This window comes from Neolamprologus multifasciatus, chromosome 1 (assembly GCF_963576455.1).
Source record: "Neolamprologus multifasciatus chromosome 1, fNeoMul1.2, whole genome shotgun sequence".
In the NCBI taxonomy this organism is placed as follows: Eukaryota; Metazoa; Chordata; class Actinopteri; order Cichliformes; family Cichlidae; genus Neolamprologus; species Neolamprologus multifasciatus.
Window position 1 is genome coordinate 13,925,950 of NC_140439.1, and position 26,431 is coordinate 13,952,380.

A 26,431-nucleotide genomic window follows, 5' to 3' on the forward strand; every position below is an offset into this window, starting at 1 on the left:
GAAGTGCATCTGTTAGCAGGGGGTGCTGCTATCAAATGCACTTAAATAAATGCCCTTCAAGTCGATTATACTACACCGAACACCACTAGTGGAAAACATGCAGGACAGTCTGTCCAGGAGTGGACATCCCTGACAAATTCTCTCAGAGGAACTGAGTACTGCATGATCTCAGACTCTACAGCCCTCAGGTGGCATGTTAAATGTTAAAGTTCACGACAGTACGATTAGAAAATGATTAAATAAGCATGACTTGTTGGGAAGGGTCTACAGCAGAAAGCACATGTCAGCATAGATTAGGTTTACAAAGTTACATATGAACAAATCACAAGACTTCTGGAACAATGTCCTTTGTACATATAAGACCAACATGGAGATGAATCACAGCACCACGTTCGGAGAAAACCAAACACAGCATATCAGCACAAACACCTCATAGCAGCTGTGAAGCACGGTGGTGGAGCGGTGATGATTTGGGCTTGCTATGCAGCCACAGGACCTGGACGCCCTGCAGTCATTGACCATGAACTCCTCTGTACGCCAAAGTATTCAAGAGTCAAATGTGAAACCATTCTGACAGCTAAAACTGAAACTGGTTCATGCAACAGGACAATAATCCCAAGCCCAGCAACAAATCTCCAACAGAATGGCTTAAAAAAGAAAAGAATCGAGATGATGAAATGCCCCAGTCAAAGTCCAGTCTGCAAACAAACTGAAATACTGCAGCAGGAGAGCTGTCTGCAAGTAAATGCTCACAAACCTCAATGAACTGAAACAATGCTGTAAAGAAGAGTGGGACAAAATTGCTCCAACAATGTGAGAGCCTGATAAAATCATACCAAGTTATTGCTGGTAGAAGTGGTTTTACAAGCTACTGGGGTTTACTTAGTTTTTCACACACTGCTCCTGCACTCTGGCTCAGTTTTTGCTATATAAAAATAAATACACAGTGTAACACATGTTGCTGCTGCGTGTAAATTATTTTATAATCTGCTAACGATAAGGTCATTTTTAAAAGGATATCCTGATACGTAAAACCTTCAAATTCAAAGAGGACGTAGTTTCTTTATCACATAACTGTCATTCTTGGGCACGTCAGGTGATTCTGCTTCTGCACTTTTTGTCATTTTTGGTTTATTGAAGCTTTGATGAGACAGATTGACAGGAAATATGGGAATCAAGAGAAAAGGCAATGCCAGGTAACAATGCTTTTCTGCAACAATCAAACACAGATCACGTGAAATGGATTTCAGTCTGTCGGCTAACGTGTGCCCCAATTCACAGTTGTTTGAATAAGTAAAAACACATTTTGTTTGTCATGCCAACAGTAGATGTGATGCATGTGATAATAAGCTGGCCTCAAATTAATGGTTGGTTTATTTTCTCTTTCATCGTGACCAAAAATGTGACTTAATATCTTACACATTGATCCAAAATAGTACAATATTTCAAAAATGACCCACCTAATTGAGGTTTCTTGCCTTAAGTTATCTCACTTAATTATTTACTCTGACAATCTGTCAACATGCTTTTGAGCCCTGGAGGCACGGTCTGTATGCACTTGGATTTTCTGTCACATGTATGGAACAGCTGAACGCACAGACGATCCCCGCTAATCAAGGCAAACCCGTGAAAGCATGCTGTTATTTTTGCAGCTAGTCCCAGACGCACACCTCCTTGTCACTCTCAGTTACATACAGCACATCCAGACCACGCTTTTGTTTGGATGATCATCTCAAATGAACCCACCTGGGAACTTGCTGCACGACTGGGAGGGAACGATGTCGGCCTGGTGAGGGAGAAGAGGGGAGGAGGGCAAAGAAATGGACACGCCCTTGGTCAGTCTCTTCTGTTTTGCTGAGTTTTTGGTGCAGCCGCCGTCGCGGTCCTGGAAGTGAGAGGCGCGCTGGCCGCTGCCTCTCTGCAAGGTGCTGTGGGCATACACCTCATCACCTGCGTGGCGCGCATAGGCGGGTGTAGAGAGAAGACAGAGGTGGGCAGGTGTTGAGGTAAAAGCAGAGTTAGTGCAGTTACAGTAGATCTACGATATCACAAGAAGAGGATATGCCTATTAAATATGTCTCACAGAAAGCTGCGACACAGCAAACACATCGTGTCTCCAGGCATATTTCCCAGTGAGGTAATGGAAAGTTGGCATTGCCGGATCATCTATTTAAAGAATTGGGATCACGCTCATTAAACTGGCTACAGTTATTCTCTCTTAATACTTCAATCATTTTCATATCCACTCTTATTACAGCCTTTAAAGAGACATTATAATTTCCAAAGCCATGTGATTAGAGAGACTCACTTATATACTGATTATATATCATTGCCATAGTTTGCCCTGTAGCAAAATTAAGCCATTTACTACCTTCTTCTTTGAATGAGTGTGTTTTACCACTAGCCAAATAAGTAGTCACAACTGCATTGCCTAATCTATGAATTCATCTATTATGCTGTTGCATAATCCCTGAAAGTGTGGAATGATCATAGCCTTGTAATGCCATCTTTAAAAAAGGAGGCAGAAAGTGGCATCTCTCTGCAAATGATCAGAGAAGAGCCAGTGTACTGTAAACACACTTTATCATTTTAATGAGACTGACACAGTTCTCTATCAGCCTCTCTGTTCTTTCTACCCAGTGGAGCACACTATCAAATATTGATGGGCAACATGGTTGCTCTAATACCCAGCTCTACTTATGTTTATGTATCTCCGCAACACACTCTGGAATCACATCTTTACTGCAGCGAGTTGACAAGTGTACACTGTTTTTTTTTTAAAAAAAAAAATACAAACAGCTTCATTTCATCTGTGACAGAGAATCCTAAAGAACACTGAACTTATGTACAGGAGACACAACAGCCTCATGCCAAGTGCACAGATACATCTGCTGGACTCACAAATTCTTCTGGTGTTCAACGTGTGTTTAGTAGGTCAGGATGTTTGCTTAACCCACTCTAACTTCGTCTGACACACTTTAAATTCAAGCACCGGGACACTGTGTGAAGGACGGAACACACTGATGAATTAGGCTAATTGAAATGACTCTACTTAAATCACCCAAGAGAAGAGAGAACCTGAATATTATCATCAAACAACACCAGACTGAGTGTGCACAACATAAAATACATTTTCCATTTACAGTATTGTGACCCCCAAACAAAAGAGGCATTCAGTTAAAAAAATATCTGCTAAAAGTTGCAATATTATTTTGTTCAGCATGCATGCCTCATTTTTGCTTCACTGGTACTTCCAGTGGTTTTGTTTCTACCTGAGTGCCTCTGGCTCTTTTTCTCCCCTCGTTTTCCTCCTCCATCTCTCTTGTTTCCAAAAACTGCTCTGAACATAGCTGGGCTGTTGCTTCACCGTCTACTGACTGTGGAAGGGAAAAAAAGTTAAATGTTCATTTGAATTAGGGGCACATTATTCAGACAACATTACCCCCGCTGTTAGTTCTTAATTCAGCTGCCACATTTAAATGGTGTTTTTATTTTAATACCATGATCTATATATCTAGTCTTTAACACATAGTTTGCACGAATTATTATAGTAAGCTAGATATGAAAAAAATTAGCATCCTAAAATTAAGTCTCAGATTACCTGCTCTTAAGTCTTCTTTGATGCCTCCATGTCCTCACATATATCCACAGGAAGCTGATGGAGGAGCATTTAAACTCGCGGAGTCCAATTAAGAAGTGTTTCACCTCCAGAAAATGATGGGAGAAGGGGGTCGTCTTGCACATGCGCGTTGGCCCTGTGTTCCAGATTTGATGGAAATCTGTCTATGCATTTGATATATCCTTATCCTATCTTTTTATGTTTTGTGTGTCTTTATCCCATTTTGATGTTTGAACTTAATGAAACATTTTTTTTATTTTTTCTTATTCGCTGTAATCTATATCTCTCATACTACGCCAGGCCAGCTAATAATAGTTTGTGCTCAAACTCATTGAAATTAGTTTTTGATAATTATTTTAAGAGTAGCCTAACTTCGTGTAATTTTCAAAGGAAGCTGGAGTGAATATCAAAGCAGCGCCCTCGAACATTACGGTAAATACATGCCGTGACCCATTTTCAACACCAGGGGACGACAGCGCAAATTACAAGTTCCTAACCGGCCTCAAGGGGGCGACAATGAGCCGCTACCGGCATCCTTTATAATCCGGAAGATAACCTCAGAGCAGTCCTTTCGCTGCCTGTACTTTCGTGTGTTGCAGCAAGTGAAGGGCGTTCTTGTGAACTTTATAATGCGTAACCTCGGCGGTTCATTCACCTTACCCGACATGACCTACTGTAAGTATATTCAGGCGCCCTGTCGAGTTAAAGAAAGCTAAGTTAATGACGTCTGTTGAGTTTTATGGTGAATCAACGGACACGTGTGAAATGAGCTCGAGCCATTTTGTGTCACGAGTTAGAAAATATTTTGTGCAAAATAATCCCGGCTTCTTAGTTTTACCCCAGACTAACGGCCAAGTGAGCGAAATGAGCAGTAACACGGGGCTAAATATGATGCCTCGTGCCATGAGAGAGAGAGCTGATTTTAAGAAGGGTTGATGGATACTCTTTAACGATACCAGATTTAGCATAGCACCGGATGTGCTCCATTATTGCTAGTTAGCTCATGTTAATGCTAACATGAGCTTTGTAACTAATATTTTCCATGTGCAAATCTGCTAAACCTGTTCTGACCTTGATTAAGTGTTAAAGCGTTTTCTAACGTATCTTTTGCACTTTTAAAGCAGATCATCCCGCTGGATGAATACCTGTATGAGCCAGCTGCGGATGACTGATGTGTTTCAGCATGATGTACTAGTGATGCCAGTAGCTGTGTTATTACATGACCTGAGACGACAGCTGACAAGCAGTGTGCGAACATGTATGTATTGAGTTTACATTGTAACGACTTTGCTACTGTTTAGTAAAGTGTCCAAGCTTGTCCTCGGACCACATCTTTGACAGCCTGGGCTCTCTGCTGTGAGTTCCTGGGTTATAACATTTAGATGTAATATTAAATGTCCCTGCGCTTTCTGATCGCTCTTTTTCCATAGCGTCTCAGATTGAAGAAGGGAGGATAAACTGTTTGTTTTAACATGCCAGCACACAAAAACCTTCATTACATATTCTTGTAAAGAGACATGTATCATACATGTATCATGTATAATTTATTTTTTTTCCTCCTTCAGAAGTATGAAGGATATATATAAGGCATGGGGTAATAAAACCAGAGGCTGACGAGCTGTGGACAAACGCTGAGAATGCTGGTGAGCGCTAAAATGTTTTAACTGGGGTTGTACATGAATTTGCATCCACTGATAGACCTGGAGCAGACTTCTTTGGCTTCTGGGTTTGCATAGAGATGCTAAACTGAGCCTTCCTCGCGCTTTCTGACCGCTTCATTTTTATAGCAGGACAGATTGAATAGAGGAATACATTTTAAGCTTGTTAGGAATGGTCAAAGGTTGGGTTCACATGGGGATATGTGGTGTGACTTAACAGCTTTAAGTATTCACCCACTAAATACATTAATACCTGCACATGCTTTCAAGACAGATTTACAGGGTAGTGGTTTCTAGACAGACTGTGGTGGTTACTATTGACTGAAGGCATTGATGAGATCTTACTTTAAATTGTTTATTGCAGGATCATTGATATCTTTATGCAGTTGGAGGTTTACATTTTCTAATATTTTTATTTAATATTTTACCCCTTCTTAGAGATAATTGGTGGGATGCATTGTAAAAAGCAAATGGAGCTTGGCCCAATGGGACATCTTCACTTCTTCTGTTGCCAAAGAAACCGAAGAGCAAGTTTGTAATTGTCATGTTGTGGTTTCAGTGCTGCATTTATAGCAGGTCTTCATCTGCCACCAAGATTTGTGTTGTATAAACCTGACCTTTTTTTTTTTTTTTTAATTTAAATAAAATTATTCAACCGTATTTTCATGAGTACTTTTGTGAATGTAAAAGTTTAAGTCTGTGGGAAAGTATTCAACACTTTACAACTCCTGCCTCATGGGGCTTCATACTGTAAAGACCCTACAATAATACAGAAAACCGTGCATCAGTAAGTCACTGTAAAGTGACAATTAAGAATTTTTCTTGGATTATTTTAACTATAGTTGACTCTCTTTCAAAATACTAGACTGGTGGCTGCGCTGCCATATAGCTGAACTACAGCCATTCCCAAAGGCACTGGGGAATAAATTTCAATATGGGTAGTCCATGACAGTAATGAGTAATATCACAAACTGACCACCTATTACCAGTTTTATATGAATATACTGAATGCCTTTTACTGTAGTCCACACTGAAGTATAGCACTTCTACTATATTTCTGTTAGTATTTAGAATAAAAATGCAGACATAAGTGTACATGTTAATTTTCACTAGCAATCAAAAACTATTTTCTTTACAAATAACTCACTGAACTAACACAGCCAATCTCTCAATATGTTTGTACTCTGCTCATATTGCCTTCTTGGTAAATTTTTTTTTTTTTTTTTTTACACCAGCCAATCGCAAAATGAGTTGAGGCATTTAGGTATGCAGATTACCTACTGAAATTCAAACATCAGAAATGTAAAGTTGTTTTGTGTGTGTGTGGGTTTTTTTTTTTAAGTGAAACTGCTGGTCCAGTGGGATGATTCTCCACAACCATCTCTAGGATTTACAGGTCTGACATCTTGTTGATGTCAGGAAAATGGCCAGACTACTTTGAAGTGATAGGAAGACAACAGTAACTGAAAGAGTCACTTGTTGTAACCAGAGAATCTCTGAATGTACAGCATGCTGAATTTTTAAGCAGACAGGCTACAACAGTAGAAGACCACAGTGGGTGGCTGTGTTGGGTCAATGCTGATTTGCCATCACTGTGGTTTCACATTTATGCTTTTGTTTTTGTATCAAGTATTAAGCTGGCTGCTATGAAAATATGATTAAAAAACAAGTTTTCTATTGAAAAAAAAACTTTATTGCATAAGTCGACCAAATATAAAACAACCTAAAATAATACAAAAGGTGGGTATAAGAAGACACCTGGAGTAAAGATCACAATAAATTGTGGATCCAATTTGTTGTCGTGTGGAAAACTGATGAGCCATGTTTCATTGAAGAAAAAACAAAACAAAATGGACTTGTAAAAGAAACATCACAAAAATCTGAGTGGAACCTATACCAATAGTAACACTGTTCCTCTTCTAAAATTTTTTGTCCTCTCCACATTAAACCCCATATTTCTGGATATACAAAACACTTAAAAATATTATCCACTATTTTCAACCTCAAGTCATAGATCCTTTACTTCTTAAAACACTAATGAGCACACTCAAGCTGTGAAAGGGAACCACATCAGAAAAAGGTGGTGCATACTTCAATGCCTAACCTCTGATTTCTCCATAGTGCCCTTTATTTTTGTTCCTACAGAATGAGATGGGACTGCAAAACTCCACCTCATCGTCCAGTGCATCTTCAGACCTGATGTACAGAAACCAGGTCAAACCAAGCTCTGATCTAAGAGGAAATCCCTCCTCTGAGTGGAAAGCATGTATTGACCTTTGGATTCAAAAACTATTCATCAGTCTTTTCCTCGCCTTGGTAATGCCTGTACTCTGGCCTGAGCTCCCAGGTGTTCTTGTGTGTTCCCTTCACATTGTAGATGCCAATATCACGCAGGATTTCCTTCAAGTAAATCTGAGAAGAAAAACAAACAATATGAGATAATATTCTTGAGAATTAAAGCTAAATGTAAAAGTAGCTTTTTGAGCCAATAGTACTGTTTCAAATGAGTTATAACCGAGCTCTCAAGTCTTACCACAGGCTGCTTGGTGATATCCACTAAGTCTTTGATGTTGTAGTACTGATGCTTCTCAAAAGCAGAAAACAACATGTCCAACACTTGCTGCTTGTCAGCTCGGGCTCTCTTGCCCTCCTCCTTCTTCTTCCTCTCATACTCACGCTGCAGCAAAAACAGGCAGAAGTCAGCTAAACAACCATTATCTATTATCTAATTACTGCTCATGGGAGACTGATAATACTCTGGGCTATCGAAAAGACCATGTATCATCTAAATTGATCAGGTGTGGGACTTGGCAAAATTGCTTGTTGAGAATTCAAAGTTAGCCCCCCATAGCAACAGCTCAACTTCTATATACATTCAATAAGGAAATACTGTACAATATCTCTTAAGTGCTTCATTAGATCTCAAGGGATTAATTAATTGATGCTAAATTTATTACTCTGAAAAGCAACTTAAGCTGTCTAGAACCAAGAGGAAATACCAAAAGTACATGAACATATAAACTGGTCATCAGTTCTGCTTAATGTGTTCTGAAGGGATTTAGACAGTAAGAGTCACACAAAGTGAAAAATAACACATCTTTTATATTCTATGTTGAAACAATGCTTATTGACTTGTATTGTAGCAGAGAGCGTGTCTGCAGCTGTTTGTTTGCCTCTGTCTGCCTTTAAGTTTAGTCAGAGAAAACTAAAGATTTAACAGCAAAGTGAGATAATATATAATTTGCACTCATTTTCTAAAAAAAATGTAGTAGATTTTCCTTCATTTTCCATTTATATCCATGGAAAGTCAACATATGTGAAAAGATTAACAATTAGGGGCTAGTTTACAGAATTTTAATAGGAAAGTAGGTTTTCCTATGATATTAACCGCTTTTATCTGTATGTTTTTTGTGATACTCCAATCTCCCGTATTTTGTTTATAATTAGAAATCAAAAATATGGGGCACTGATGAAATATGCATATTTAATGGGGCATGAAATAATCGTGCTGGGAAGTCCTATGTGAAGTGGGACATGTGGTCACCTTGTGTGTGAATCCTGTAGAGCATGTGGTCAAAAACAACTAAGAACATACTAAAGGCAGTAAAATGTAACAAGAAAATTCTTGGCTAGATGTCAGTTAATTGTGTCTCTTGCGTGAACTAAATCTAACGTGAAAAGTGAAAAAAGTGAGTGTAATAATAAAAGAACAGATTTCTCTATTAGAGATGGACCGATCCGATATTACGTATCGGTATCGGTCCGATACTGACGTAAATTACTGGATCGGATATCGGAGAGAAATTAAAAAATGTAATCCAATCCATTAAATATCAAAAAAGCACCTCACAAAACTTGCGACACGGCGTAACTCGGCTCATAACCGTAGCACATTGGAGCAGTGTGCTCACGTGATAGAGCAGCTGTGTGTATTTGTAGCCCCCCTACCAAACCAGCATTTCATCTCCGATGACGTTATCCCAGAGAGAAGTAAAGCAAGTGTGTAAGTTCATCTCTGAATGTTTGTAAAGCATTCCCATGTTAAGCTTAACAACCAATATATGGAGCGACTGCCTCTCTCTCTCTCTCTCTCGCTGCTACTTCATGATCAGCTGATCGGCTTTTCTGTCGCGAGTCCGCCTCTCTTCTTTGTTTTTGGCCCACTTCGCGCCAGAAAGAGGAAACCAGCGGCTGAACAACAGCAGCACGTTTAAGCTTGATAAGCTGTTGTTAGAATTTATTTAATATTACTTTCTAGACCAGGATCCTTTTCTACGCAGCTGACGGCTGGTAACTGTGCAGGGGCGGATCTAGTAAAGTTTAGCCAGGGGGGCCGATAGGGCAAGAACAGGGAAAAGGGGGCACAAAGACATACTTTTCTTATTCTCATTTAAAATGTCTAGCTTTTAATAAATAATTATCTGAATCTTACACCCAAAGTTTTAATCTTATGTAAAATGTATATTATTACTGTATATAGTAACTGTTAAGTCTAATATACCCTAGTAAGCTATAGTACTTTTTCCTTTGGGAAGATACCATCTGTGCAGTCTGCAATTCTGTTGAAGAAAGATGTTGAATCTATTTAATTATTCTTGAAAAATAATTTATTTCTATGCATTTTTTCCCCCACACTGCATCAAATTAAAGTTGATTACGTTGATTAAGCATCATGAGGTGGAGGGTGGTTCCCTATTTTTTTTTGCTGGGAGTTTGCAACCCTATTAGTTAGGTTGCTTAATATTTCTGCTAAGTACTCTTTAAAATACCAGAATAGGGAGGATGGAGTAGGTTTACGTTTATTCGATTGATCAGTTTTGCTGAACTATGAACTATTTTGGATGCAGTGTATTTTTTACATACAGGTATAACAGAATAGCTTTAGTGTTGTTGTTTATTTATACCTTATGTATAAACTTATACAAAATGCAGCAATATATTAAAAAAAACAGTTTTATTGATTAAAAAACACACTATATCGGATTCATATCGGTATCGGCAGATATCCAAATTTATGATATCGGTATTGGACATAAAAAAGTGGTATCGTGCCATCTCTATTCTCTATTGGGTTACTTACATTGTAATCGTGGTTGGCCACAGGTTTATAGTTGTTGGTAACAGCTTTATCCAGCTGTTGAGACAGCCTGGCCGGTTTGGAGGACTCTTCAATTTGTAACCTGTTAGAGAGACAGGGAGAAGTACTTTACCTGTTAAGTATAAAATATAGATGAAACAAATATAAATGAATTTCTAGTAAAACATCCACATGCATGCAGTATTAAGACATTCTGATACAAGACAATCCATGCTATTTCATGTAACTTTAAGTGTTAAATGCTCACCTCTTCAGCCTCATATAGCTTTCACTGACAGCAGGCCTGCATTCTGCTCTCTGCACTACCACTCCCTCCAAGGTTATTTTATCTGAAAGAGAGTGCAGCTAATTAAAAAACTTGATACAGACTTTTAGTCCATGTGCACCACTGCACTTACGGCATATTTTTAAGAGAGAAGGGATAGAAACAAATGCTGTAAATTAATAAGTGGAAACAGTTTAGAAACAAGAAAGAAAAAAATCCTTTGCTAGGTGCTGTATGAGAAACTACATCACAGTAGAATCCAGCATAATGCCATTGTTTGCGGACATGGAAACCCCCCCCCCCCTCAACAAAGTGACTTGTGGATACGGAGAGTATAATCCAGGGGTGGGCAATCTCAGTCCACGAGGGCCGGTGTCCCTGCAGGTTTTAGATCTCACCTTGGGTCAACACACCTGAATCACAGGATTAGTTTGTTACCAGGCCTCTGGAGAACTTCAAGACATGTTGAGGAGCTAATTTAGCCATTTAAATCAGCTGTGTTGGTTCGAGGACACATCTAAAACCTGCAGGGACACCGGCCCCCGTGGACTGAGATTGCCCACCCCTGGTATAATCCTAGTTTAAGTGTTAACAGAACTCCTTCCTGGTTTTCTAAGAACCCTTTAGTTATTTGATACCTCAGCCCTTCGAGGCAGCGGCTTTCAGTGTAGCCAGCATGTACCGTTTTCTATTGCAAATGCACAAGAATCTAATAATCTTGTGTGCTCCATAGACTATTTATGTGCACAAGACCGAAGGCTGCTCAACCACTCTTACTCAAAATTCCTCAAACTACAGACTAAAAACAAAAAGCTTCCAGTACCAAAAACCTCTGCCACTTCTAATTAGTAAATATTAGAGTTTATACATGCACACGTGTTTTGGCCACACTTAATTCTTGTTAAATCACCACATTTCTTGTGCTTGTAGTTCTATAAAAACACTGTTTTTACATTGTTCACCAAGGCTCAGAATAGCTCTTCACTTACTGCTTTAGTCAGAAAAATGCACACATCTGTACTGTAAATAATCACTGAATCAGACAGGTTTGTTTTGCACCACATCAATCCACTCACATATGAGCTTTTGCATTTTACAATAAGCTCCATCGCAATCAGAATGACCTTTTAAAACCCTTCTTATAGTTAATAAAGCTCTCAAGTGTCTATAACCCGATTAGGCCTGTCAGGTCACCACGTGCAGATCTTTAAACTATTCTCAGAATTACATCTAAATGTGCTGAAGTCCTATTACTGAGGTCTTATTCTTCGGACAAGCTGTCTGTTCACCAATAGTCAGGTACCACCATGTGCACATTTATAGTTTTTATTTTCAATTTATTTAAAATTTTTATTTCATTTTGACATTTTGTTTTAAGTACAGTTTAGTTTCCTGAATGGATTTTCTTTTTTTCACTTAACTTTTTATTGTTTGAAATCTCTTTGTTTTAGTTTAGTTTTTATTAGTTTATTAGACAAGACTCACAAAATAATTTCAGTCAGTTTTTTTTTTCCTCCAAAATGTTATTTATTATTTCAGTTAACTAAAACAATTTTTCCATATCTAGATTTAGTTTTTAAATTCACTTAACTGTAATAACAATTGTTTACATTAAAAAAAAAATTATGAATTTGAATTATGCGTCTGCAGGAAATCTGGGTTGTAACTTATGAAGCAACTGGAAATTCCTTTTATCCCTACGCCACATGTCAGGTAAAGACAGCTTGCCACAACTGAGTTGCAGTGATGATGGTTAAGAGGAGTTTTCTGCTAAGTTGTAAGTTACTACGTAGGTTTCTTCCAGAAGTCTAAATCATGCTTTACACTTAATAACTGTGTGTTAACTTCTGTTTTATTTTATTTTTAACATTTTGTTATATTTATTGCCTTAAGGTACTGTAGCGCTACACAGGTTTTTATCTTTTATGGTGATAAATTGATATGGCGATTTCCCAGTTTCATTGTACTACATAGTACTATTGTACTATGTATGACTGTGCAATGGCAATAAAGATATCTTATAACACTGCGTTTAAGTGATGAATGAAATGTGCTATAGAAAACTGACACTATAATGTTTTTTTTAAATTTAACAAAGTTATTAAAATTGGCTACATTTACAAGTAGTTTTGAAGAGTGAATGATTATGCAGATATACACACACACACACACACACACACACACGTACACACACACACACACACACACACACACACACACACACACACGTCAAATAACTGCCAAAAATACAACTGGACAGACTTTGCAATCGTCACTACACACAGCGCCATTCTCCTTAGCATGTAAATGGCTTTTTACTGTGATACCAAAAACTTCACTTGACGAGAAAAATAAACCCTCGAGTCTGATTCCTAAATCACTTCACTGACTTCATGAGCTGCTTTGTGCAACTTTGTCACTTGCTAGGTAAACGGAGGACTCACCTGGGCCTGTCCCTGCCCCCGAACCTGAGCTGCTGCCATCAGATCTCTCTTCTGACTGGCCTACAGGAAGGGAGGGAGGGATGGTGAACATGAAAAATACGAGGGATGGAAGGGATCCAACAGTAAGAACCACACCCAGGGTTTAGTCGCACACCAAAAATGTTTTTAATTACACAAAGCTTCTCATCACGATCTCTGGCAAATACAAATGCGTGCGCGTGAGCAAAGCAAGCATGGCCGCACAACAAGGGAGCACGGATGCCCTGTCCCACCACTGATACACATGCATAGCAGGGCTGCACAAATGCATCTCATTTGAAACTAAATATAAGAAAATATTACCAAACTACTTTTCTAATTTAAACTATACACTTTTTCCCAATTAGAAACAGCCACTTCTCATCTTTTCTGTTGCTCTACTAAAATGTTTAGATTTTACTACCTCATGACTTCCTCTCACTGCTTTTGCAGCCATCTTCTTGATCACGTCTAAGTTCTTCAAACTTGCCTCGCTCAATGAACCATTTAAATTGTGCAGCCCTAAAATGCACACACATATAATATGCTGTCCCAAAGTAACCACTGCAGCTCAAGATCACCGGCATCCATAGCAAAGTAATTAATTATGCAAAAATTGAAAACCTAATTATACTGAAAGAACAAAAGAGACTGATGAAATTCAAACTGAGCCAAACAATCCCATGCACAAAATCAACTCCAAATTCAGCAATGATTTGTGTTGATAAGCGTCCCTGCTATGTTAAATGATTCCCAAATTGTCTGTGCTGATTGGCAGTGAACTGAAAATGTCAACCCCCAACAAATGACAGACGATCAAACGCTGAAACTGAAACAATGTAGAGACAAACACAAATAAAAGACTCTCCACTGAGTGTCCACTAATCCACAATGTAGAGTACACTTCTTGTGAGTACCCACTGTTAGGACTGTGGACAATGTGACACTCTAGAAAAAGTCTACAAAAAGTTCAGATCACACAAAAGACAAAAAGGGCAAGCAACAGGAAAACTGCATGAAGACAGCAAACTGTACAACAAGTAGCAAAATGGACGTCTCCATCTCCCAATCACAACTTACCTGTGATTCTAATGAGGTATTAGTTAACACAGACAACTGATATTGCAATTAGGTCAAGCTCATCTTACAGCAAAGAGGTTGAAAGCAGAGAAAAAGCAGTGGTAGATGAAAACAGAAAGTCACCTGATGAAGTCTCTGTGAAGACTGCCAATGTCTGACCTCCCACTGACTGCATGGTGAACGGGTGTTCGCGTGGTGCAGACACCGTCTTATCCTCTATACCGTCAATCACAGTCAGCTCTTCATTCAAAGTGAAAGACACCTGTAAATAGTCACTCACATTATTTTTTATTTTTAGCAGCAGGACAGATTTACACACTTGGGATGTAGTTGCCATTTGTAAGGTAGTAAACAGAGCTCACAGAAGTGATGCCACTGAGTACAAGAAATGCAGTTTCCAGGTACATGAATTTGCATTAATCACATTGTTTCAAAGAAGCTTGTCCAAACTTATCCCCTCCAGTATCCCTAGCTTAATAAAAGGTTCGGGCAGCACTGCCAGCAACACTGCATTTCAGGCTGATGATATCAGAGCCAGTCAAGCTGATGTCCAGAGGCGCATCAGAATGCCAAAACTTGGTGCATGACACCAGTTCAACAGTGGGCAAACAAGAGGAATATAGCAAGGTCTACAAACTATAACCAACTCCAAAAGAAACAAAGGTAGTGTGGTAAACACAATCTGCAATTACACATCAAAAACATGGTGATGAAGGCCTTATAATCACTATACAACCTCCAACCCCAGCAATCTCAGGTCTTTGTAAAGCAGCTCCACTGAAATCATTCTGCTGTATCATCTGGTATGGAAACTGCACCATAGGGGAATATGACACCCATCAGAGAGTGATGATGGAAGTTGAGTTTCCCTCCCTCCAGGAGATATATGAGCACCAATACACTGCCTGATCCCAATGGATCATTAAAGAGAAGTCACCACTCTAACTACAACCTGTTCAAACCTGTAAGAACTCCTGGCCTGGAAAACACTACAAATGGATCCTCAGTCTAATGAAAAGAGACATTGTCCAATCGCTATCAGGCTGCTGAACAAATTATGAAGTTTCTATTTATTTATGATTTATTAATATTAGTATTATTATTATTCTGTTGCCAGACATATGCTCTTTTATTTTTTGTTTGCACATATAGAAAACATTGGATTGTATTGTGTTTCTTTTATCATGATCTGCTAAGCTAGAGCTCTGCAATATAAACTTTTTCACCAACTTTTACTTGAATCTGTGATATGACAATAAAACTGGATCTGATACACTCATTTCCAATCCTCCCAATGAAAATGTGAACATTTTTAACTCTGCCACCTCCTGTCTTTTTGACAGTTCCACCGTCTCTAAAACCATACGTCGCTATAATCTTGTAAACTCATTTCCACCCACTAACTGTTCTTAATCTCTCTTTTGTTCACTGCTTTGCATGGTGTACCCTAAGTATTTAAACTTATCACTAACTACACACCTTGGATTTTTACTGTTACATCTGTCACCCTATCATTCACACACATATTCGATGATGCTTCTATTGACTTTCTTTCCTCTTCTCTCCAGTGCACATCTTCACTTCTCCAGGCTCAATTTTGCCTGTTTTCTACTTTGCAGATCACAATGTCATAGTCCAAAGAGACTCCTGCCTGAGCTCATCTGTCAACCTGTTCATCATCACATCAAAAAAAAAAAAGGGGGGGGGGGGGCTCAGAGACAAAGCAATCACATCCCTGTGCTTAGACCATCTGTCACTCCTACCACACACCTGAACACTGCCCTCATACACAGGGCTGGGCCATATCATAACCTTCACAGTAATACCGGTATAATGTTAGGCAATGACAAGAAAATGAAATATCGTGATAGAGGGTGAAACGCGCATGCACAGTGCCTTTGTTTTCATACGCACATGGCGGCGACGGCGAATGAGAAGGGTGAAAGCGGATCGTTGAATGAAACAGAAGAACCAGAATTGGTTTGTAAAAATGCTGCAACTTCAGTGGTGTGGAACTGGTTTGGCTTTCATCCGTCAGATACACACCAAAGCACAAATTTTCGTAGAGCATGCAAGCGAGCCATTGTTATTACCGTGTTTTTCGGAAAATAAGGCACACTTAAAATCAATCCTTTGATTTTATAAAAAATTGACAGTGCCCCTTATAATCCGGTGCGCCTTATGTATGAATTCTGGTTGTGTTTACTGACCTCGAACTGATTTTATGTGGTACATATTTTAAAATATATATCGTGATAAATATTTTTGGTTATATTGCCCTGCCCTACTCATACATGTCCTGCACCACCCTCCCTTACTTCCCTGTCACATCTTGACTTCCTCATAAAGTACCACAGTTTCTCTCTTGGAAACCTATCATATGCTTTCTCCAGATTGTCAAAGACATAGGTACGTACCCTCCTTCTGACATTCTCTATACTTCTCCATCGACACACTCAAAGCAAAGATAACTTCTGCACAGAACCATATTGTTGCTCATGGATCATCAGTTGTCTTCTTAACCTAGCTTCAAATATTTTCCCCCATATTTTTATTGCTACAGCGCTGCACATCACCCTTGTTGTTCAAAAATAATTATTATTACACTTCTTCTCCAGTCCTCAGGCCTATTCTCTCTCTAAGACTGTGTTAAATAATCTGGTCAAAAAGTACACTGCCTTCTCTTCTAGACATTTCCATAGCTCAAGACCAACTACTTTTCCTATCTTCACCCTCTTCATCTCTCCATCTCTATCCTTAAACACCCTACAATTAAATACAATAATTGAAATTCAAACTATATATTTTGTTTCCCCAATTATGAATACATTGAGCAACAACCTGTGAGCACATCAAGATTATTTAATGTTTTGGCTCTTACTAAAACAGTCCATTGCTGTATGTCAGAGTACTGGGATGCAGAGCAATCCTTACCTCTGGTTTTCCTTGATTTCCTTTCCTTGGAAATAAAAAACAAGAAAAGAAAATACAATTGAGGGGCCTTTTTAAAAAAAATATTTAAAATGTACGGCATATGACCAAAATACTGTTTCTATTAAACATGTAGTTAGCCTCAGCTAACCCCTACCATTGATCAACATAGACTCAGTTCCCATGTCACATGACACACATAAGAAACTTTGCAGGTTGGCTTCTACTACTTTTATAAATGCTCATTTACTTCACATACTTGCAGATCCGGAGCTTTCCGACTTCTCCTCTGCCTGTCGCTTTTGCCCATTGTTGAGAAAGGTATTTGGGCACCTGGAAGAAGAAACACTATTTATACTTAAACTGTCCACATGTACAAAATATAAACAATAAACATTATTACACTCCTTTCTCACTATTAAAAAGAAACTGTTAATTTTGCAGTTTTGTCACATACTTTGGTCTAAATCGCTAAACTAGTTGTGTACATCTTAAGATTGTATCCAATGTACATCCCGTCACTGTTTGCACTGCTATTATTCTAACTAGGGGTGTTTTTACCAAGACTGTAAAGACTAAGTGATAGCATCTAATTAAATCAGTTGTTTATAGTGTGTTCTGCTCCCAAAATATTGTACTATGACAGTTTAACCGAGCTAGCTTACAGATGATAAACTTAGCCAGCGTTAGATAACTTAGCAGCAGATGCTAGGCTACCAGACCGTAAGCTTTAGCCGTGTTTAAATTAGTAACTCACCGTACATCCCATTAACTAATGTTTTTACAAAGACTGTATACGCACCTTAACGAGCCAAACGCCTGTATTTTGTTTGGCACCGGTCAAATCCACCTCTCCTTTTTCTGACATATTTTAAAATGATGACTGTTAAAACTCTAGCAGGGCAACCGCCACACGCATGCGCAAATGAAATATGGAAGTATGGCGACTCCGAAGGTCCACCTTCGTTACTACTACTGCCTTCACCACGCTTAGCTACTACTAAAAAACAAGAGTTGTTAAAAAATTACAACACAATGACAGTTTTTTTTTTTCCAGTTTAGTCAACTTAAAAGCAAATACTTTTTAATTATTATTGCATTTTACAGCAATTTTACAGTCAAATCAGATGTACAAAGGGATCATTAATGCAAATTTTACAGGCTGTTATGCCATTAATCTAATTAGTTAAACCTCAATTAAAATTGAAACGTTAACGCCACACATAAAAACTTAGGCTAAATTGTTTCTCATCTCTCCTTTACCATTCCTAAGTACAAAGTCCTGTTTGTTTTACACAAAATTTCAGCACACAAAAACTGAAAATGACATTCGATCTGACAGTATTTATATCGACTAAATTTAGCAAGACACATGGGGTTGATCTCGATGTTACCTGTACAAACATGGTCCAATCTAAAAATATAAGCTGATGTTCTGCAAGAAAAACATTCTACTTGTTTTGTGTCTTTCACCTTCTCTTTCATCCTTTTTGTTCTGTGCTCAAAGTCCTGAGCCAATGTGTCCTGAATTGACCTTTTGCCAGCATGGGTCCACTCACACCATCCTCATCCTCTCACTCACTGCTAATGGGCTCAGTCTGGTAACCTCACCACCAATGTTTTCATACGCTCCACAGCAAAACCCAGGAAGAAGATCAGATCCCAGCACAGGTGACCTAAAGGAAAAAATTAAGTTACAATTTACAAGTTACAATTTATAGTTACAATTATCCTCAATTTAATATTTTCACTTATTTTTCCTCATTCACTGGGAAACCTTTATAGGATAGGAACTCAGGTACTTAAAGCCTGGTGGCAGGTCTGGTCCTGACATATGGGGCTTGTTTTGAGTTATTACCCATTTAAAGGCTTTTCAAATGAGTGAAATGGGAAAACAAGATCATGCCTTTTGACCTAGATAGTTAGGCATTTAGCTAGCTAATGCAGAGACAATGAGAAACAATCAACCTTTCTTTCTCTCAGACTCTGAACAATTCCAATAGTTATCCAATGCTTTTGTGAAGGGTAACAAAGAGTACAATTGTTCAAGGATGTAGAACCTTGTATATTAGCATGGTTGCAGCCACACTTGTACTTCCATTGTTTTATAATTACATTTACATGTACTTCTATAAATATGATGTTTTTGTCAACTTTTAATGGCTTTTATGAAGAAGTCCAAGTAGTGTTTCTAAGAGGAAGAAGACAATGAAATGGTGAGAGCTTGGTATCAAGAGACCATACCTGGTGCTGCGAGAAAAAAGTAGTCACATCAGATACAAAACTGGGTATTTTTGAGGATGCAGGCTTAGGTAAAAACTCCGTCACTGGGTTGACAGACTCTGCGAACCTAACAGCTCGCTAGCGGGCTTCCCTCTAACGTCTCCTGTCCTATAGCAAGTAAACCAGCTGCATGACATGCTGATTAAATTTACCGAAATCCCCATTAGACAGTTTTTTGTATATAGCTTTTATGATAAATCAGTAGTCAGTGCAAAGACTGATTAAAAGCAAATATGTCACAGATGTATTGACAGCTAAGAATACAAGGGGCCAAAAGTAACAAAATAAAAAGTTTACATATTTATAGCCGTGACTCTGAACAGTAATGCAATTGTCAGGCTGCCAGCCAGTTTCCTTGTACTAGAAGCATTGGCTGTATAAAACACTTTAATAATAACAATGATAATAATAATAGTAATCTGTATTACACTTTAGACTGGAGCTGTGTATTGTATAACTTGCTGGCCACATCTGGCCAGCTGGCTATCCCTGACCAACCCACTTGAGGTCAATGGGTAATTCGGTCTGAAACATAATTATAAACTATACAATTTTCCCCATTTTTTATATTAAGTTTTTGATGGTCTATTGGTCTTTTGTGAAAAATGACAATACACATATTTTGCTTTTCTTTTGCATTTTCTTTTGAACTTTTTTTGTTTTTTCCCCTTTTTTATGGACAAATGTGTATGCAAGAAAAGCAAGAGAAAACACTTGTATAGTGAGTTGCATGTGAACCTGGTTAGTAAGGAAAGAGAAAAAATAGACTTGTACTGATTGTCTAGACGGAGCACTTGAGCTGGAAAGGATGTACAGCAGGTTAGGATGGTAAAGGGTAGAGATCGAAATAAGATGGATATGTATTAGCAAGTGAAGGGAGTATGCTGAGAAAATGAAATTAGTCTTTTGAGGAGCTCATCAATTAAGAAAATCAGAGAAAGAGTATGTAAGTAAGATAGTTAGTGAATCAGGAAGTGCAGATGATTAATAAGGAGAAAGCGAGGGCAGCTATGAAGAGGATGAAGAATGGAAAAGGTGTTTGGTCCTAACGTCAAACCTGTGGTGCTGGAGAGAGGACAGTGGCCATCCTAACTGTTTAACATGATCAGATGCACTGTTTGCTTCGGGAGTTGATGATGGACAAATAAAGAGAAGGTCAGAATGAGCTGTGCTGTGTCTTTGTGGATCTAGAAAAAACATGTGATAGGGTGTGGCAGCCTTGGGCCGTGGTGGCTCCATGGTTCCTCCGTGGAGCATTCTAACCAATTTCTGCTCACATGAGTGTGACAGTTTTCTTCCAGACCTTGGCACCATGGTTACATATCCGAAAAAAAGGCCATTACACACCTAACGCAGTGCAAAGAGACAACACAAAATTCCTGATGTTTTCTGATGTGGTCCTGATGTTTCTAAACAACAAAAGGAAGAAACCGAGATTGTTGGTTTGTCTAGTTTTCATGAAAAGGCAGCAGCAGGGAGATTTTCATGGTTTAATCCAGAAGTTGAAGCTGCATCACAACTGCTTTCTTATTTCAGGATGTTAATGAGGCAGTTTGAGCTAATGTTGGCAGAGAAGGCAGTGAAATAATTTCAGAGAGCCGATTGACACCGAGCAGCCTCTAGCTGTGTGCCTTTTGAACTGATGGATCTTGGAATCTGTAGGTATTTAGAAACGGTTCCTACTGTGTAAATCTACAATTATCCTCTTTGGAGCCTGACAGAGTTCCTTGTCAATCAGTCAATCACGATCACTAATGAGAAGTTAATAGGCCTTGAACCTGTCAAGTTAAATGAAACTGTAGAACCGTAAGTATCACTTATTAGGTTTTAAGTGAGTGAATCTACAGTGGGGCAAAAAAGTATTTAGTCAGCCACCGATTGTGCAAGTTCCCCCACTTAAAATGATGACAGAGGTCAGTAATTTGCACCAGAGGTACACTTCAACTGTGAGAGACAGAATGTGAAAAAAAAAAATCCATGAATTCACATGGTAGGATTTGTAAAGAATTTATTCGTAAATCAGGGTGGAAAATAAGTATTTGGTCAATAACAAAAATACAACTCAATACTTTGTAACATAACCTTTGTTGGCAATAACAGAGGTCAAACGTTTACTATAGGTCTTTACCAGGTTTGCACACACAGTAGCTGGTATTTTGGCCCATTCCTCCATGCAGATCTTCTCAAGAGCAGTGATGTTTTGGGGCTGTCGCCGAGCAACACGGACTTTCAACTCCCGCCACAGATTTTCTATGGGGTTGAGGTCTGGAGACTGGCTAGGCCACTCCAGGACTTTCAAATGCTTCTTACGGAGCCACTCCTTTGTTGCCCGGGCGGTGTGTTTTGGATCATTGTCATGTTGGAAGACCCAGCCTCGTTTCATCTTCAAAGTTCTCACTGATGGAAGGAGGTTTTGGCTCAAAGTCTCACGATACTTGGCCCCATTCATTCTGTCCTTAACACGGATCAGTCGTCCTGTCCCCTTGGCAGAAAAACAGCCCCATAGCATGATGTTTCCACCCCCATGCTTCACAGTAGGTATGGTGTTCTTGGGATGCAACTCAGTATTCTTCTTCCTCCAAACACAACGAGTTGAGTTTATACCAAAAAGTTCTACTTTGGTTTCATCTGACCACATGACATTCTCCCAATCCTCTGCTGTATCATCCATGTGCTCTCTGGCAAACTTCAGACGGGCCTGGACATGCACTGGCTTCAGCAGCGGAACGCGTCTGGCACTGCGGGATTTGATTCCCTGCCGTTGTAGTGTGTTACTGATGGTGACCTTTGTTACTTTGGTCCCAGCTCTCTGCAGGTCATTCACCAGGTCCCCCCGTGTGGTTCTGGGATCTTTGCTCACCGTTCTCATGATCATTTTGACCCCACGGGATGAGATCTTGCGTGGAGCCCCAGATCGAGGGAGATTATCAGTGGTCTTGTGTGTCTTCCATTTTCTGATGATTGCTCCCACAGTTGAGTTTTTCACACCGAGCTGCTTGCCTATTGTAGATTCACTCTTCCCAGTCTGGTGCAGGTCTACAATTCTTTTCCTGGTGTCCTTCGAAAGCTCTTTGGTCTTGGCCATGGCGGAGTTTGGAGTCTGACTGGTTGAGGCTGTGGACAGGTGTCTTTTATACAGATGATGAGGTCAAACAGGTGCCATTCATACAGGTAACGAGTGGGGGACAGAAAAGCTTCTTACAGAAGACGTTACAGGTCTGTGAGAGCCAGGGATTTTCCTTGTTTGAGGTGACCAAATACTTATTTTCCACCCTGATTTACGAATAAATTCTTTACAAATCCTACCATGTGAATTCATGGATTTTTTTTTCACATTCTGTCTCTCACAGTTGAAGTGTACCTCTGGTGCAAATTACTGACCTCTGTCATCATTTTAAGTGGGGGAACTTGCACAATCGGTGGCTGACTAAATACTTTTTTGCCCCACTGTATATGTTTGAGCCTATATGTTTATTGTTTCATTGCCCCAACTTAAAGCCATAGGCTGACCCGACTCTTTCAAATGAACGTGCAGCAGTGTTTAAGTGCAAAATGCAAACACTGTAGTAATACATGAATGGCTTAACCTGGCTAAGAAGTCAAACAAATCCTGTTTTCATGCTTTTTGAACTTTAATGCTGGATCACGCTCAACTCAGCAGTGACGTCACTCTCAGCTCAGACATCTGAAGCAAATTGAAAGCAACATTAGCCTTAGCTGGTTAAATTAGACGTTCTCCTTACATCCAATTACCTAATGTTATTACAGAGAGTGTATATGTACTTTAATGAGCCACACGCCTGCATTCTGCTTTAAATATTTTAAAATGATGACTGGGATCTCGATCAATGCTACCGCCAAACGCATGCATAAATGCAATATGCATATATAGCGACTCTGAAGAGCCACAATTTTTACAACCGTTACTACGGTGTATGACTTAAATGCTGGCTACTAAAAATAGGTGTGTTAATAAAGAAACACAACATGCCAAGAAAGTGTTTTTGTAAAAGTTTGGAGTTTATAAAAGTTTAATATACAGTTTAAAGTTGCAATAGCAGTACAACACATTTTATAGGAGTTTCAGAAAAAGCTTAAAAGGAATCAATCACAGATGTAGAGTGCATTAATGTAAAGATTTGAGCCTTTTATGTCTAGATGCCAAAATGTCAGTGAGGTTTAAAATGTTCACTTTTTGCATTTAGAACAAACAAAACAAAAAACAGAAAAATATTTAAGGAGCCAAAAAAATGAAGTACTTTGAATTGAGAAAGTATTTTTCTCTCTTTAATAGGTAGTCCAAAAAAAACTGAAGATATTTGTATAATAGCATTAAATAAAACATCTAACCCAGTATTATACTGCACTATCCCCCATTTTAATTAAAACCACACATAAACACTTAGGATAAACTGTTTCTCATCTCTCCTTTACCATCCCTAAGTACAAAGTCTGAGTTTTACACAAAATGACATTCGATCTGACACCATTCATAGCGACTAAATTTACCAAGAGTCATGTGATTGATCTGGATGTTACCTGTACAAACACGGTCCAATCTAAAAATATAAGCTGACGTTCTGCAGGAAGAACATTTGAATTGTTTTCATTTATTCTATAAGTCTAAAAGCTCAAATAGCTGCTGTTTTATAACAGATTGAATGACTTTAAAACATCTGTTATAACAATGGCGTCCTGTCATTTACACAAACTACTGTGTGTTAAACTCCAGTTTCATAGACCAACAAAGTTTAGACCATACTCTATGAAGTCTAAAGGAAAATGTATTTTTTACATATTTTTGACATTTTCAGTGTGTTAGAGGAACATTCGCTCTTTGCTGTGGGAGAACCGTGTGTTCAGTTCCTGAGACTTCTTCAGCAGCCGCTGCTTCTGCGCTTCATCAAAGCGGTTCACTTGCAGGTCTGCGTCACGATCGAATGGTCTCCTCTCAACTGGCTGGTCAGCTTTCTCCTTCGCCTTCTCCTTCATCTTCTTTGTGTGAAGGCTCATCAGAGACTCCGCACGTTTAGAATCCTAATAATCAGTGACATGTACAGAAATTTTAGTCCTGAACTTAATGTGAACAAAAATGCATACTCTGCTAAACGGGAACATTTAAGAGATGTGAAAAATGAAGTACAACCACTTACATTATACTTGGACACTTTCTCTGCCATTTCCAAGTCTTTGTGAGAAACATGTGGGACACTGTCTTTCTCTGCTTCACCCTTCTTCTTTCCCTCCAGACGTTCCTATTGGTAAAGACCAACAGACGAATGAGATAGAGGCAAAAATATGTAACAAATAAAAAGTAAACCTGTTTTCATTAAATACCCTGGCTTTGCGCTCCCTGTCTGCTGGTGTATCCGTCCAAATTGAACGGTCAGCTTTTTCGGGACCTGACCTTTTCTTAAAAGTTCGAGCCCCCAAGCCAATATGCTGCAGTTCTGGCGGGAGCTCAGTCATCCATGTTTCTCTGGTCAGCTCCTCAGGAGCATCCTGTTGACATGCACACACAAAGAAAAAAAAAAAACAGCTAAAACTTTAAAAGGGTGATCAGAGAAAGAAGAAATCCTAACACCTTAAAATACGGTTAGTCTTTCTGTCGCTTTTTATGCATGGATTAAGCTGACTGAACCGTACATTGGCCTCGAGGGCCGGTGTCCTGCAGGTTTTAGATCTCACCCTGGGTCAACACACCTGAATCAAATGATTAGTTCATTAACAGGCTTCTGGAAAACTTCAAGACATGTTGAGGAGGTAATTTATCCATTTAAATCAGCTGTCTTGGATCAAGGACACATCTAAAACCTGGAGGACACTGGCCCTCGACGCTTGGAGTTCGACACCTGTGGTGTATAGTGTCTGGGATTAGGTCTTACGTCTCCTGTCAGCTTCTCTTTCATCCTTTGTGCTCTACGCTCAATGTCCTGAGCCATAGTGTCCTGAATCAGCCCGCTGGCCGGCATTGGTCCAATTACATCCTCATCTTCTCCTTCGCTGCTGGAGGGTTCGGCTTGGTAGCCTGGAGGCAAGGCAGGCCCTGGACAACTGTCTGCATCTTCACCATCATTGTCTTCATGTTGTGCTCTGCGAAACCCAGGAGGTAGAGCCGGTCCCAGCACAGGCGGCCTGAGAGAACAAAGTAAAGCTACAGTTTTCATAATGATCCTCAGCTTATTGATTCCACTCCGTTTTTTTTTTCTTTATATGATTTAATTTATAGGATAAATTTGCTCACACATCTGGTGAACTCGGACGTTTCTTAAATCCTGGCGGCAGAGCTGGTCCAAAGAAACCATCATCGTCTTCTGTGCTCACCCTGTTCAGAAGACATATGTCAGTGTTTTGTTTATCAAGACATTTCCTGTATTTTAGCTGTAATTCAGCATGAAACCCACTCTGCGGCTCTTTCTTCACCGGCGTGTCCTGTTTTGACTCTTTTCACCGCTACCTCCTGCTCACTCTCATCAGAGGAGCTCGACGGTTCTCCCCGTTTATAACCGGGCGGTAAAGCAGGGCCAACCACTGCAGAGTTTGAAGAAGAAAACTGAAGACCACAATAAAAAAACAATCGGACAAAAACACTACGAATGCAGGAGTCAAAGTAAACGAGTGGTAAACATATAGTTTCACTTACATTCGTCTTCATAATCATAGTCTTCAGGGCTCCCCTTTCTAAACGTCGGCGGTAAAGCGGGTCCAATTTGTTTATCAGACGACATATTCAACTCTGGGTAATAAATCAGTCACGTAGCTGCAGCAATTTCTGGTTAAATCAGACAGATACCTTCCAACAGATTGAGGAAACCCGTAAGAATCAGATTGACCTTTGAACGAGGAAGTAAACACGGAGTGGCTAGTTGTTGTTTTTTTTTTTAAATGAATGAATTAATAATTTATTGGTATCAACCTAGAGAGGACATAAATCAGAAATACATGAACGTTTCTGTCATTTATTCGATATCAAAAACTTTTCTAGATTGTTTTTGATTGTGTCGTTCAATATTGAGTCAACAATGTGTTTTTTGT

The 26,431-nt window shown here is 39.2% G+C and overlaps 3 protein-coding genes, 1 long non-coding RNA gene and 1 other non-coding gene across 8 annotated transcripts in view; 2 read left to right on the forward strand and 3 right to left on the reverse strand.

The window, feature by feature from the left end:
- The window catches only part of LOC146525468 (protein TANC1-like), a 54,209-nt gene extending 50,472 nt beyond the window's left edge, over window positions 1–3,737 (reverse strand). The window contains exons 1-3 of the mRNA XM_085136361.1: window positions 3,602–3,737; window positions 3,273–3,377; window positions 1,747–1,950 (exon numbers count right to left, since the gene is read on the reverse strand). Coding sequence (XP_084992487.1) covers window positions 1,747–1,950; window positions 3,273–3,348 — 280 coding nt within the window. The 5' untranslated portion in view covers window positions 3,349–3,377; window positions 3,602–3,737. The remainder of the gene's footprint in view (window positions 1–1,746; window positions 1,951–3,272; window positions 3,378–3,601) is intronic.
- Window positions 3,738–4,150: 413 nt separating this feature from the next.
- On the forward strand, window positions 4,151–5,909 carry LOC146525470 (uncharacterized). 2 transcript variants are annotated; one of them, XR_014870122.1, is made up of 4 exons: window positions 4,151–4,294; window positions 4,741–4,877; window positions 5,185–5,262; window positions 5,718–5,909. It is a non-coding gene; the product is annotated as an uncharacterized LOC146525470 (long non-coding RNA). The 2 variants fall into 2 exon arrangements; XR_014870133.1 differs by having other exon boundaries at window positions 4,744–4,877.
- On the forward strand, window positions 5,302–5,435 carry LOC146525471 (small nucleolar RNA SNORA31). The gene has a single exon (XR_014875503.1). It is a non-coding gene; the product is annotated as a small nucleolar RNA SNORA31 (small nucleolar RNA).
- Window positions 5,910–7,387: 1,478 nt separating the features above from the next.
- On the reverse strand, window positions 7,388–18,063 carry LOC146525472 (general transcription factor IIF subunit 2-like). Of its 3 annotated transcripts, none has more exons than XM_085137030.1 (9): window positions 17,916–18,063; window positions 17,373–17,446; window positions 17,117–17,141; window positions 14,306–14,444; window positions 13,085–13,144; window positions 10,623–10,704; window positions 10,358–10,457; window positions 7,811–7,954; window positions 7,388–7,689 (listed from the first exon to the last, which is right to left on the reverse strand). In XM_085137030.1, the coding sequence occupies exons 1-9, from the start codon at window positions 17,979–17,981 to the stop codon at window positions 7,567–7,569; spliced, it is 813 nt and encodes a 270-aa protein (XP_084993156.1). In that variant the 5' UTR covers window positions 17,982–18,063; the 3' UTR covers window positions 7,388–7,566. The 3 variants fall into 3 exon arrangements, with proteins under 3 accessions (XP_084993156.1, XP_084993246.1, XP_084993333.1); XM_085137120.1 differs by having other exon boundaries at window positions 17,064–17,141; XM_085137207.1 differs by lacking the exon at window positions 13,085–13,144.
- A 5,332-nt stretch (window positions 18,064–23,395) lies between these two features.
- On the reverse strand, window positions 23,396–26,247 carry gpalpp1 (GPALPP motifs containing 1). Its single transcript, XM_085136909.1, has 7 exons — window positions 26,040–26,247; window positions 25,801–25,927; window positions 25,641–25,721; window positions 25,282–25,531; window positions 24,734–24,898; window positions 24,550–24,651; window positions 23,396–24,433 (listed from the first exon to the last, which is right to left on the reverse strand). Exons 1-7 carry the CDS (start codon window positions 26,122–26,124, stop codon window positions 24,215–24,217), a joined length of 1,029 nt encoding a protein of 342 aa, XP_084993035.1. The 5' UTR covers window positions 26,125–26,247; the 3' UTR covers window positions 23,396–24,214.
- Window positions 26,248–26,431: the final 184 nt, after the last annotated feature.

Excerpts from the sequence above, each read along its gene's own strand:
- gpalpp1 (XM_085136909.1), bottom strand. The coding sequence starts at position 26,124 with ATGTCGTCTGATAAACAAATTGGACCCGCTTTACCGCCGACGTTTAGA. Across the intron at positions 25,532-25,640 it reads CGTCCGAGTTCACCAGATGT|GCCGCCTGTGCTGGGACCGG; the intron begins GTGAGCAAATTT and ends TTGTTCTCTCAG. Across the intron at positions 24,652-24,733 it reads ACAGGGAGCGCAAAGCCAGG|GAACGTCTGGAGGGAAAGAA; the intron begins GTATTTAATGAA and ends CTTTACCAATAG.
- LOC146525472 (XM_085137030.1), bottom strand. The coding sequence starts at position 17,981 with ATGTCAGAAAAAGGAGAGGTGGATTTGACCGGTGCCAAACAAAATACA. Across the intron at positions 10,705-13,084 it reads GGGGGCAGGGACAGGCCCAG|ATAAAATAACCTTGGAGGGA; the intron begins GTGAGTCCTCCG and ends ACTCTCTTTCAG. Across the intron at positions 10,458-10,622 it reads AGCTATATGAGGCTGAAGAG|GTTACAAATTGAAGAGTCCT; the intron begins GTGAGCATTTAA and ends TCTCTCTAACAG.